We start from the raw sequence: 14,572 nt of genomic DNA, 5'->3' as shown, positions 1-14,572 counted from the left end.
TTGCAAGCGACTCGATGGCACATAACAACATAACAAATTGTATTTAAGAAGTTATTTCTAGCTTTAAAAAAGTCATTCCAGCATAAAAATACAACAAAAGCCTCCCTCATTGTCTTGACTCAACTTGCTCATAGCTGACTCTCCAGTGGACGTTTGGAAGCTGTAAATATCTCAGGAGGAGATTTCCCATCCTTCTGCTAAGCAGCCACTGATGGATTTGAACTGCTGGAGAGGCGTTGTTTGGGTTAGCAGCACAACTCTCTATGGACTACACCATCAGAACTTCCTAGAGGTTAATTAATCAAGAACATATTTTGTTAAATTTAACAAAGGTAAAAAGCTTTTGCTAAGATTGACATGTACTTTTCCAGTCATTTTTGTCCACTTTTCAGAGGATCTTGCTTTCCCATGATGCTAATATTGTTCAATACTTTCTACACTCTGTCGGGTCACCTTTTTTGCAGTGGGAACAAATAAGGATCTCTTCTAGTCAGTTAATTGGCCAGATGGTTTACCCTCCAGAGTTCTTGGCACAACTTTGTGAGCATGTCTAGGGCAGCATCTGTTTGTTGAAATATATCATTTGGTGTACTGTCAATTCCTGGGGCCTTCTTTTCCCCGATTCCCTCAGAAGAGCTTGAACTTCTTACTCCATCATCACAGGCCCTTGATCATGTTATTTCATGAAATTCTTTTTTGTCAGCCAATTGTTTTCGGTGTAGTGACTCTCTGTACTCCTTCCATCTTCTTTTAATGATTCCTGGGTCAATAAAAATTCTGCACACAGCATCCTTAAATATTGCAAATCAAGACTTGATGCTTTTCTTCAGTTTCCTTCAGCTTAAATTCTGAGCGAGTTCATCCCGTTTCATTTTCCAATGCCAGCTCTTTGCACATTTCATTTTAATACTTTGCTTTGTCTTCCCATGCTGTCCTTTGAAATCTTCTGTTCAGCTCTTTAACATCTTGATTTCTTCACTTTGCTTTGGCTTCTCGATGCTCTACTGCAATATTCAGAGTCTCCTCTGACATCCATTTTGGCTTTTTCTTCTTCATCTTTGTAATATCCTTCTGCATTCTGACACTAGGGATATTATAGCAAACATTAGGTGGATCTTAGCTGAAAGCAGAGAATACCAGAGGGAAGTCTGTGTTTTATTGACTGCAAAGGCATTTATTTGATTGTGTGGATCATGACAAACTGTGGCTAACTTTGAGAAGAATGGGATTCTTGATTTTGCTTATGAGAAACCCAAATTTGGATCGAGAGGCAGTCGTCAGAAGAGTGTGCAGAGGTATGACAGACTATTTCCAGTTAAGAGACATTTGTTTCCAGGTTTTTTGTGGGTTTTTTTTTTCTAATTATCTTCTTAATCAAGTTTGTAATCTTTACAAATGAGAATAAATATTTAGAATTGAGATAGAAACTCATGGTAAACAGTACTAACAATGCTTAACTTGATAAGAACCTAACAGTCTATTTTCCAAAGTAGCTGTACTATTTTACATTTCCATCAAATATGGGTGAACTTTCTAATTACTATACATCCTTATGAACCCATGTTGTTGTTGAGTACTGTCGAGTCAGAACTGACCCTTAGCTAGCCCTCACACGTGAGTTGATTGCCCATCCTTCTCCAGCTGAGCAACTGGTGATTTGAACTGAAGGCCTTTAGGTTGACAGCACAATTCCTTACAAAACACAAAGTCACTAGAGCTTTCTCCCTAGCTCCCTCACCTCTGTATTTCTTAGCGATTATAAGTGTGTAGCTCTGGTGGCCTAGTGGTAAGAAGCTGCAAGCCTGAAGGCATGCAATTTGAATCCACTAGCTGCTCTGTGGGAGAAGGGTGGGCAGCCTCCTCTTGTTCAGTTAACAGCCTCTAAAAACCTGCTGGAAGGTCAACTATGGATTGGTTATGACTCGACAGTACATAACAGCAACAATATGATGATATGATATGATATGATATGATATATGATATGATATGATGTGATGATGTGATATGATATGATATGATATGATATTTTGGTCTTAATTGGTATTTTCTTGTTAACCACTGGTATTTTCATTTGCTTATTTGCCACCTGTATAATTCCTTTAGTGAAAATCTTTTATTCACTTTTATGAGGTGCTTTACTTTCTTATTATTAGGTTTTTAAGATCTTTATATCATATTCTAGATTCAAGCCCTTTATTAAATATGTGATTTGCAAGTATATTTTTTCTAATCTGCCTTTCAAAGAGTCGTTGTTGTTGTTGTTATGTGCCATCAACTCAGAATTTACTCATAGCTGACGAGTCCTTTAGCGAATTTTCAGAGGCTGTAATTCTATGGGAGGAAGTGCTAGAGTTTATCTTTGTGTTGGCAGCACAACTCCTTACTCACAAGTTCATAGGGCTCCCTCCTTCAAAGAGTTGTTGTTATGTGTCCTTTGAGTCGAGTACTACTCAGAGACCCTAGGAACAGCCAATTTGAACACTATCCTATTCTGTGCCATCCTAAACATTAGTAATTTAAATGAAGCCAATTTATTTGTGTATTCTTTGATTTATTGTGCTGAGATATCATTGCCTAATCCAATGTCATGTTTTTGTTGTTGTTGTATGCTGTTGAGTTGGAACCAACTCATAACTGGTCCTCCAGTGCGTTTTCAGAGGCAGTAAATTACACTGGAAGCAATTTCCGTCATCTCTCCTGTGGAACAGCTGGTTGATTTAAATCATGTGCCTTTGGAATGGCGGTGCAGCTTCTTACCACTAGGCTTCTGGTTTGTTTGTTTTCTTTTCTTCCCTATAGAGTATCTAGGTTTTATGTTTGTAACTTGAGAGAAGAATGGACAATCTACTCTTGTGCAGTATTCTTTCTCTGAAAACCTGCTAGAGGGTCAGTAATGGGTCGGATCCAACTCAGTGGTACACAGCAACATGCTTATATTTATGATCTCTTTTGGATAGTTTTATGTATACAGTTACAGTTGTGGATAAATGTTTTTGGTTGTTTTGCATGTAAGAGTCAGTGGGTGTAGACACATTTGTTGGGAAAAATGCTCTTTTCTTCACTCAGTTGTCTGTTAGTCCTTGTCAGAAATCAGTTGATCCTAAAGATATAAGGGAGCTCTCTGCTAAGTAGTTACAGTAACAAAGGCACATGGTTCCAATCCACTAGATGTTTCTAGGGTAGAAGATGGGAAATCTTCTCTGTGATTTACAGTGTCTGAAAACCTAAGTTGATTCTGACTTGATGATACATAACAATAGCATATACATGTTGGACTATATCAGTATATTTTTCCATTTCATTATCTGTACATTGTTTTTATCATCAGTCTCACTGTCTTGATTATGATAACTTTATCTTAAGCATGAAAATGAACTTTCAAGAGACTATGCATTCTGCTGTTGCAGAAAGGACTTTTCTTTGTAAGACAACTAGGTCAGTGTGGTTGACAGTCCTGCTCATATTCTTAATGACATTCAATTCATTCTCTCAGTTGTTTAAAGGAATTTGTTAAAGTTGTAGTCAACTCAAAGGCAACTAACAATAATATTCATCCAGATAAAGAAGCCAGCATTCCCCTGGGGCTAACGTTGGCACTAAGCAAGTCTGGTGTACCAGATAAGTAGGTGTACATTTTTAAGAATTCTCACTTAAAACCCCAGAGAATGTATCAAGTAAATAGTAGAGTGTTCTGAACAGTACAGACTGCTATGAAAATGCTGAACTTAAACCCTTTCTCAGAGGCTACAAATTATTTTCATCTAGAAACATACATTTGCATTAATTGAGTGATTCTAGAATTGGGTAAGGACCCTTTCAAAGACATGTTCAGCTGAGGACATGGTTCATTCTAGATCCTATAGAGTATATTACTTACAGGGGGTCAGAGATGGAAACAGAAAGAAAAGAGAGAAGAATGAGGAAGTGTGAATTTTGTTCAGTAAGCTATATTTGTTGTTGTTCTGTACCCTCAAGTCAGAAGCGATGCATGTTTGACTGTTCAGTGGGTTTTCAGACGTAACCACGGAGAAGAGATTGTCCATCTGTCTCCTATGAAGCAGTTGGAAGATTTCAAACTACATGTCTTTGGGTTGGCAGCATAACTCCCTACTACTAAGCTGCCAGCTCTTGCTAAACTATGTTGTTGTTGTTGTAATTGTCGAGTCAGAACTGACCCATAGCTGACCCTCCAGGGCATTTTCAGATATAGTAAATCACATGGAAGTAGATTGCCCATCCTTCTCCTATGGAGCAATTGGTGAGTTTGAACGAAGTGGCTTTGGGATTAAAGTGCATCTTCTTACCAGTAGGCTACCAGAACTGTAGTTGTGACTTTTAAAAAAAAAAAAATTCTAAGCAGCTAGGCCTGCTTTGTGTGGAATTTATAAGCCTTGCAAGTTGTAGAGATACTTCAGAAAGATACTTACTTTCAAGTTATCTTTTTTAACTCACTATTCAGATCATAATACTTTCTGTTTCTTTTTTTTCTCCCCTCAAGGGGTGCTACATCCATTGTGTACAGATGCAAACAGAAGGGGACCCAGAAGCCTTATGCTCTCAAAGTGTTAAAGAAAACAGTAAGTTTATTTCATTATTTGAGGATGTCTTGAAAGAATTGGAGAAATCAGGAATCTTGACTCAAAGGACAAAGAGGCCAGAAGAGAGACTGTTAGCAATTGGTTGGTTTGGATCTTGACTGTGAAAGTAGAATCAAACTTGTCGTCTGATGGGAATTGCATGCCTCTTATAAAACAACTGGATCTCAGATTGGATACCCTGGAAGGCAAAAGGAGAGTGGAGAGGAAAAGCATTTATGATTTTTAGGTAAACTTCACTTTGTTAAAATACAGTGTTTTGGAAAAATTGGGGAAAAAATTGACACACACACACTCACATTTTAATATTCTAAAAGAAGTGTTTGCCATTTAAAAGAATTCTAAGTGATTCACTAGTAAGTAGATGTGTTTGTGAAAGAAATTATCAGCTTCTATTTAGCTGAGATTTTAAAATGTTGAGTTTGCCTCGGTGAAGTCAAATACAACTGGACAAATGCTACTGTTTCTAATATAAAGACCCCTCATTGAGAAATTGCATTTAACCAAGAATGATTTTGTTAGGGGCACTTCTATCTGCTCTGTACCCCTAGCTAAGCCAAGGAGGCAAAGATACTTTAACCTGCCAATGGGCAGTGAAAAATGCAGCAGGTGAGAGTCCAAACTAGGAGCCCATCACCTGCATGACACTAGCTGACAAAATGAGACTATTTTGTCATTTTCATGCCCTGTTTTTTACACACACACACACACACACACACACACGCTCACTCTCTCTTAGAGAATTGCCCTTTCTAAATTTTATGTGAACAATTATGTGGACTGTGTTTTAATTTTCTGAAAACTTAGTTGTAAAGTATGCTAAAAAGAAAAGTCTCAAAAATTTGGGAGTCAAATGATACTTGTTTTAGACCTAGAAATTATTTTTTCCTAAATACAACTTAATATCACCAGCTGTTTATGTACTGTCTGGCACAAGGGAATTTGACAACCTTGTGTAATAAAAAACCATAATGGCACTGAGTTTTCAGGAGAGTAGAAATAGAATGGCATTTTGAAACAATCTGTTAGAATTTAAAACCATAGTAAAATAGCAAAGACATATTAATTGAAGAGAATAATAATTTAAATGTTAATTGCTACTTTATATTCTGGATTTCTTGCTTAGTGTAGGCAATGATTTCAAGTTTTTCAGAATGTAAAAGAATCTTTTGAATGATAATATTTGGTCTATTTTTCTAAATAAATTTCTTTTAGTCATAAAAATGTATTTGGACTAAAGATAATTAAAGTTTTTGTGAAATAGAATTTCCGTTAAATGTCTACTCTTGATGAAAATAAATTGGCATGTTTTAATACTTGTCACATTCAAAGATTTTTTTGGACTTCATGTGTCTTTTCTTGTTGGTTTAAAAAATTGTTGGTGAAATTTGTGAGCAGTTATTTAGTTTTCATAGTTGAAGAAACTTTGGAAGGGCTAGGAATGGAAAAGTCTCAGAAAATAAGCATTCAGAAGCGACTTGTAAATGCTCTAGGGCCCCAAAGGACACAGAACCTGTTTAGAGAATGTGCTTTATGTCAAAAGTCTTTGGATGATGTAGAATAAGAGATAGGTGGAGACATTTGGTAGATCCATGACTTATATTCACTGAGGAAAATAAAGCCGTGGTTTGCCCTTGCTGCCTTCTCTTTTCCACCTGTGCTGTGGGAACGTCTTCCTCAAAAGGCAGGCGTGGAGAGAATGTGGATGGGAACCAAGTGTCTGATGGAGCTGTGAAGTGCTGCTGCAAGGCAGATGTTGTCAAACACTGTTACTGCTATGTCAAGTGGAATGAGAGAAGATCCCCTGGAGAAACCTCAACTTTGAACAGGAATTAGATGACATCCTTGGCATTGTCTCCTAGGATAAACCAGCCATGTCAACGTGTAAAATGAGAGAAAATAGCAGGCAAAACCACAAAGAGCAATTGCCTCCAGTGTTTGATTCAATACAGGCCATGTACTCAGAGACTCATGTATTGAAATGAAATGAAAGAAGCTTAAGAGTCTATTTATAGAAGGCAAGTAAAGTAGGGAAAGCACTTTCTTGGAGGATTCAACCAAGGACAGCTTTTGAGGAGAAAAAGAGAGTCTTAGTTTCCTTATACTGTTGCATTTTTAAAAAAAAATCATGAATGAGTGACTTTCAAGAACAGGAATATATTGGCTTACAATTATGGAACCCTGTTGTTGTTGTTGTTAGGTGCCATCAAGTCAAGTACGATTTGTAGCGACCCTATGAACAGCCGGCCTACAACCTGCCCTATCCTGTGCCATCTCTGATTGTTAGCTGCTGCAACGTCAGTCTAATCATGGCAACCTCACGTGTGCAGAATTGATTGACATGATGCCTAGGATTTTCTACATTGTGACGGTTCAGATGAGAGACTCTGGTGGTGCAGTAGGTAACACACCTGACTGCATACAAGGAGGTTGGTGTTTTGCATCTATAGAGCTGTTAGGTGATATCCTGTAGGACCAGTGGAAGTCAGGCTTGACATCAATGGTTTGGGGCATTTATTATTATTATTATTATTTTTTTACTCTTCAGAACCAAATCCCCTTGTATGCCTTTCACAGTGGAGTTCCACCACTTGTCTGTTGGTTTACTTTACTGCATGTTTTAGTGTTGCTAGAAGCTACGCCATCTGTATTTCAAACACCAGCTGGATCACCCATGGTGGACAGGTTTCATCAGTCTATTCAGAAAGCTGCAGTGTTTTAATGTTATAAACATCAGTGACATTCTTGTGTAGATGTATTCAAGGATGAGTAAATAGAAATTAATAATTGAGCTAACCTTTTATTATATGGGAACATTTTTCTATTAATATGTCCATTTATCTTATTGCATTATTAGTGGGAATAACACCTTGATGGTGAGAAGAATGTGGAAGAGAAGAAAATATATTGAAAAGTGCTTTCTGGTTGTTTATGTGCTTGATTTTTTTTTTGCTCTTAGAATGAGTGACACTTGTACTGAAGAAATAAGTTGTCAAATCACTAGAAGTGTCATCCATCTTCTCCTGTGGCAGGGAGGGAGGTAGCCATTTCTTTTACTTTGAAATAATTATCAACTCACAGCAAATTCTGTATTTGTTGCTCATAAAATACTTAATTACTTACCTCTCAAGAACCAATTAGCTTGAGCTATCAGTAGAATTTTTACTTTAAACCTTATAAATGATGAATCAACGATGCAGGAAATAAATTGTTATTTTTCTCCTTTTATGCATGAATCCTTAATTATCTTCCTCACGTGATTTTTAGAAGAAAACAGGGTACACAATTTATTAAACTGTTTTCCCAAGATTAAAGAATTTGGGGGCTTTAAATGATTCTGACAAAAACAGCTAGTGGAACAACCACATGATTTACAAAATTGGGTCATGTTATAGATGTTATTTGACTGTGATACGATTAGAACTGCACAAAAGGGGAAGAAAACTCTCAAATCTAGATTCACGGAAGTTTTAGCATTTGAACAGAGTAAGAAGATGGAAATGTCACTGAATTTTTCCGAGTTCAGAGGAATCTCAACTTTAAAAAAAAATGATATGGTGATTGTAGAGTCACCGTTTTCAGAAGCAGTTCATGCGAGTGATACTATTTTACCTGAGTTATCACTGGGGTGGGGGTAGGTGTGTCAGAGACAATAAGGTTGGCACAATAAGACAGAACAGGGTTTAAGGCTGATGTACATAGAATCACTATGAGTAGCAAGCAACTCAATGGCACCTAAACACATAACAACAACAATAATAATACTTTAGCCAAATCATACCTAAAAAGACCTTACTGAGCTTTTAAATTTTATTTTCCAGTTTTGTATATGTTGCTGTTCTTATGTGCTGTAGAGTCAGAACCAACTCATAGCTGACCCTCCAGCGGGTTAACAGAAGCTGTAAAGTGCATGAGAAGAGATTACCCATCTTTCTTTTGTGGAACAACTATCTAATGGGTTTGAACCTCTTGAGCAATCTGCTACAGAAAAGAGATTTCTCAGAAACAGGAATAGGTGTGATTGGAGGTAGCTCTAAGTGTTTATGACTCTTGCAAAAACTGGGGAACTTAAGCAGACTTTGGAATGGTAATAAGTCCACTATACTGTACAGTAGCTTTGCGCCAGGAACTTGACATAAATCATTGCAATAAAAAATATATTACATACATGAATTAATATTCTCATTTATTCTAACAGCATTTCTGTATATTTGCTTTTTATTTCTGAGGCTCACAGAAGCTAAGTAATTGCTCAAAGTCATTCAAATCTCAATCCATAGTCAGTTTTAGAAACTCGATTTTCTTAACTGCACATTCTTTCCATTTCATTAATGCAAGCTACCTTATAAATGTGTATCCCCTTGAGGTTCTTAGAATACAGGTACTGTTTTCGAGGGAAGGTAACTAGGTGGTTAAAGAATCATTGAGCAAATATAACCTCAGGAAGAAATACTTGAGAATATTTTGAACAGCTCTTAAATGGGACTGTTTTATGCCAAGAGGAGGGAGCCTCTGTGTCCTCTTTGTCTTAATGAGTGGCGACCACCTACCTCTCTCGGAGACCTTCTGCATTTTCCACTGTACCCTCAATTGACAGACTCAGCATGGATGATGTAGCTTTCTTACTCTTGTTTCTTTCTGTCTAATCTCTGGGAACATGGAAAATTTATTATAGGTCATGCATTTTCCAATCGCTGTGGTGCACATAAAAGAGATGGATGGTTCAGTCTGGGTTAAAGATATGCATCTATTAAACACTGCTATTAACCACTCATGAGTGTGCTCTCAAAGTGCAGGCAAGGTCACCCTTGGTCAGTGATGGAGAGGAGAATAATAAATCACTTGCTCAAATAGACTTTTTTTGGCCCAATTGAGGTCTCAGAACACATTAAGGAAAGTAGCTTGCAGATAACAAGCTGTGTCAAGTGAAGTGAAACCTCTTCAAGCATTTTGTCACTTGGAACCTATTGATTTTCATAGAGACTGTTAAGTCAGATTCCCTGGAATAGAAACAGGGATATTTCTATTCAGTGCGTGACAAGTATATGTCTACAAGAGAAGGAAGTGGCAGGCGGAATGTTAAAGTCTTTAAATGCTTAACCGTACGTACATGGACCCACTTGGAAGTCTGGAAATTTTTGTTGACAGAAAATATTGTTGCCATTTGGTTTGCTTATTTGTTCTTATAAAAATATTAGCCTAATTTGTCACAGTTTTTCATAAGTATTTATCTTCTGATTATATCAACCCCTGCAAAGATATCTTGATGCTGAATTTTAAAACTGAATATGTAGACAGTTTTAAAGCACAGCAGAAGAACTATTGCTTTTGAATTGTGGTGCTAGAGAAGAGTATTGAATACTTCATGGGCAGCTAAAGGAACAAACAGATACATTCTGAGGGAAGTTAAAGCAGCGTCTTCCTTTGAGGCAAGCTTTTTGAAACTCATCTCACATACTTTGTGCATGTTATCAGGAAGGGCTAGTCCTTGAAGATTATGCTGGGAAAGGTGGAGGGTCAGAGAAAGAGAGGAAGACTACACTGACACAGTGACTAAAGCAATGACTTTAGCATGATGGAAGTCGTGACAGTGGCATTGAACAGGGCAAGGTTCAAATCTGTTGTTCATTGAGTCATTTTTGAGTCATAGTCAACTCAGTGCCACCTAACAATAGCAGTGACATATTCAAAGGGAAAACAGTGGAAGGGAGCAAATGCATGTGCAGCTTTATGTCTGTATGTTGTACCCTAAAAGATGAGCATACTTTGAAGTTATGCCATTCATGCAGCCTATCATGTGTAAACCTCTAACTCAACCCATTGTCACCGAGTTAGGACAGACTCATAACTGGCCCTCCGATGGACTTTGAGGAAATAAATTGGCTTGGGAGGAGATTGCCTGTCTGTTCTCTGCAGAGCCCCTGTGTATTTGAACAGCCAAAGAAGCACCACCTTTGGGGTAGCATCTCAACTCTACGGACCACACCAGCACAGCTCCCTTACTTACTTAACCCATGTGCCTTAGAGTTGAGCATGACCCATAGTGACCTTATGATCAAAAGGCCTGAAGCCCCTCTACAATTATCAATGTTTATCGAAGTTCATAGAGTTTTTGGACACATGTTATATAGGAAGTGGATGCCACTCCTGCTTCCATACTAAACCCTTACTACTTTATATCAGTGCAAAGTTGGATCTAAAGTGATCTTCACCTTTGTTATAGAGTGTGTAGAGTGGAGAAAGGAAGTATGACTGAGGAAAAAAAATCTTTGGACTATTAATGTCACCAAATCCAGTAGAAGAAAAAGATTAGAAACTTTAGACAGTTTTGTGGGAAAAACCTGTAATCAATGGAGAGGTACTGACATCAGTGCACAAACTATCATAATTTGTTTTCAAGTATGACTTATGTAGTAGAGTGTACAACCTTTCAATGATTTCTTATGTTGATAAATGAGAGTAGATTCTAACATCACTACCATTTAATTTTTAACATATAAATTAAAGTGTGGACGGATGTCAAAATTTTACCTACTACTCTTATTTCTGCAAAATTAGAAAAGAAAATGTCCTATATTTTTTATACAACAATTTAACTTCCTCCTGAGCCTCTTTTTTCTTGCTCAAATTTTTTCCATCAAAGATCTTTTCATTTTATCCAGTTTAAGAGCTCATTTAGTTTAAAAGAGTTTCTTTTGAATAGATATTTGTAATAATTTCTTTCACAGAGGTATTTCTCTCTTGCCCTATTATTCCCAAACTCATCTCTGGGTAATGTTCTCCACAGTGAGAGTGAAGTGCGGGGGGGATTGTGTACCAATGAGGCAGTTTTTCTTTTGCCTTTCAAGGAGAGGAGCAAACGGGGGTGCGGGGGGAGAAGGGTGCAACAATGAATGAATGGAATTCCAAAATCTCTGTAGATGTTCATTGAAATGAAAAATAAATAAAAAGAACTCTTGAACAAAAAAAAAAAGAGACTGCACAAGAGTCATTAACCAGATGCTGACTGTGCTGGAGAACTGACCAGGTGAGGGTACATGCAGCTGCTTGTGACTGAGGAGAGACGTTAGAGTTCACTAGCTGTGCATTTCCACAAATTCTAGCTAGACTTTCAGGAGCCAAACTAGCCAATGAATCTGGCCTTGAGGCTAGCTCAGTGCCTTTCGGGACAGGTTCCTTTACCACTGCCTCCTGCCTTTTTGTGATGTATCAAAGAAAGGATAAATAATAGAACATTAGACACTGAATGAGTGAATAATACAAAGACAAATTTTAAGTTGTGAGTCTATAAATCACAAGAGACTTAAAGATATGCTGATAGGAGATCCCTGGGAATTGAACTTCCTTGGATGGAAAAGATATTGAGAAAAACTAAACTGGCAAACTTTAATGTATTTTTGTAAATTTCTGGAAGCGTCTTAATTTCACTGAAGAGAAGTGAAGCACTAGGGTTCACACACATTAAGACAGTTTCTCAACAAAGAAGCCAAATTCAGACTTTGCTGTTGAGGAACAATACTGCCGTGTAGCAACAACAGGAGGAGTTTTCTCTTAAATAATAAATGACTAAGGCCTTTAGAATCTCACTCTGATGTGTAGTTATTGTCCCAGTGCATGCTGATGGCATTTTCAGGTCAATTTTCTTTCTCTATTTTTCTAATGTAGGTAGCTGTGAGAGTCATTCTAAAGCCCTTTTTACTAATGCTATGTAGTAGGTTTTTGAGGTCAGGGAGTACTATGCCTGCAACTTCATTTTTGTTTCTCTGAAATATTTTGCTTATTCAGGGTCTCTTGTCTCTCCAAATAAATATAATTTCCCTTTCAATCTCCTTGAAAAATGAATTTGGTATCTGGATTGGGATTGTCTTGAACATGTAGATTGCTTTTGTTACGATTGTCATGTTCACCATATTGAGTCCTCCTATCCATGAACAGGGCACATTTTCTCATTTCTTTAGGTCTTTTATTGTGTCGTGCAGAAATGCTCTGTAGTTTTCTTTGTATATGTCTTTTGTATCTCTAGTTCGTTTCATTCCCAAGTAACTCAATTTGTGGTTGGCTATTATATTACTTTCTTGGTTTCTTTCTCTGAGTTCTCTTTGTTACTGTAGAGGAATCCTTCCAATATTCGGATATTGATCTTATATCCTGCCACTCTACTAAATTGGCCTATTAACTCTAACAGTTTTTTTGTTGAGTCTTTGGGTTTTTCTGTGGACACTATCATATCACCTGCATATCAAAACAGTTTAACCATTTCTTTGATGGTGACAGTGGGCCTTGTCTGGTCCCTGTTGGCAAGGAAAATGTTTTTCATTTTCTCTATTGAGAATTAAATTGGCTCTTGGTTTTGAATATATATTCTTTTCTCTATGTAGGGAAAATTCCCTTCTATTCCAATTTTGATGAGTGTCTTTATCAGGAAGGGGTGTTGGATTTTGTCAAATGCCTTTTCTGCATCAATTGCTAAGATCATATGTTTCTTATTATTTACTTTGTTAATATGGTGAATTACATTGATTGTTTTTCTTATGTTGAACCATCCCTGTATACCAGTTATGAATCCCAGTTGGTCATGGTGAATCATTTTTTTTAATGTGCTCCTGGAGTCTATTTACTAGGGTTTTGCTAAGGATTTTTGCATCTATATTAACCAGAGATATTGGTCTATAGCTTTTCTTTTTGGTAATATCTTTGCCTAGTTTTGGTATTAGGGTTATGCTTGCTTCATAGAAAAACTCTGGAAGTATTCCTTCTTTTTCAGTGTTTTTTTTTTTTCTTTTTCAGTGTTTTAAAATAATTTAAGTAGAATGGGTGTTAAATTCTCTCTGGAAAAAATATCGTCTCTGAATATTTGGTTGAAATTTACTGCATATCAGTGATAACCAAAACATCATGGTACTGGTACAATGACAGACCCATAGATCAATGGAACAGAGCTGAGAACCCAGATATAGACCCAACTATCTATGGTCAACTGGTATTTGTCAAGGAAATCAAAGCTATCGAATGGGTGAGTGATAATCTCTTCAACAAATGGTGCTGGGAAAACTGGACTTCCACCTGCAGAAAGCGAAACAGCATCCACATCTCACACCATACACAGAAATCAACTCAAGGTAAATGAGAGACCTGGGAGTAAAGCCCAAAATCATAACATCCATAAGAGACAAGTAGGGATCAAGCTTAGGCGCACTAGTCAAAGGTATAAAGAAACTGCCAAAAACAACCAGAAACACACAATCTAAAGAAGATAAAATTGATGCATGGGACCTTCTAAAGGTTAAATCTCTGTGCACATCAAAAACTTGTTCCAACAGGATGTAAAGAAAACCTATAGACTGGAAACAAACATTTGGTAATAACATCTCAGACAAGAGACTTACAACAAAAGTTCACAGAATACTCCTGGGCCTCCACAAGAAAAACACTGATAACCCAATTACAAAATGGTCAAAAGACATGGAAATAATTTTCACAGAGGAAGATATTTGAATGACAAACAGACACATGAAGAAATGCTCCAAATTACTGGCAACAAGAGAGATGCAAATAAAAACCACAGTGAGGTACCATCTCACTCAATTAAGAGTGGCAAAGTTTAACAGGGCAGCAAGTAATAGATGCTGAAGAGAATGTGGCGAGAAAGGAAGTCTTATACATTGTTGGTGGGATTGCAAAATGGTGCAGACATTCTAGAATGCAGTTTGGCGCTTCCTCAAAAAGCTGAACATAGAAATTCCATATGACCCACCTATTCCTCTACTTGAAATATACCCTTAGAATATGAGAACTGAGGAACAAACTGAGATTTGTACACCAATGTTCATAGCAGCATTATTCACCATCGCAAGAACATGAAAACATCCTAAATGTCCAACCACAGATGAATGGATTGAGAAATTATGGTATATTCACACAATGGAATACTATGTAGCACACAGGAGCAATAACTTTGTAAATTATTACCTAATTTG

General features: G+C 37.1%; 1 protein-coding gene across 1 annotated transcript in view; it reads left to right on the top strand.

Annotated features, from left to right (window-relative positions):
* Positions 1 to 14,572, top strand: part of CAMK4 (calcium/calmodulin-dependent protein kinase IV) — a 377,548-nt gene that overhangs the window by 166,023 nt on the left and 196,953 nt on the right. Inside the window, exon 2 of the mRNA XM_006886703.1 lies at positions 4,499 to 4,577. Within this exon, the coding sequence (XP_006886765.1) occupies positions 4,499 to 4,577 (79 nt within the window). The remainder of the gene's footprint in view (positions 1 to 4,498; positions 4,578 to 14,572) is intronic.

This window comes from Elephantulus edwardii, unplaced genomic scaffold (genome assembly GCF_000299155.1).
Source record: "Elephantulus edwardii isolate Elephantulus edwardi_28Jun2011 unplaced genomic scaffold, EleEdw1.0 scaffold00050, whole genome shotgun sequence".
Lineage (NCBI taxonomy): Eukaryota > Metazoa > Chordata > Mammalia > Macroscelidea > Macroscelididae > Elephantulus > Elephantulus edwardii.
The sequence above is the reverse complement of the archived record's forward strand: the minus strand, read 5'-3'. Positions and strand labels throughout refer to the sequence as shown.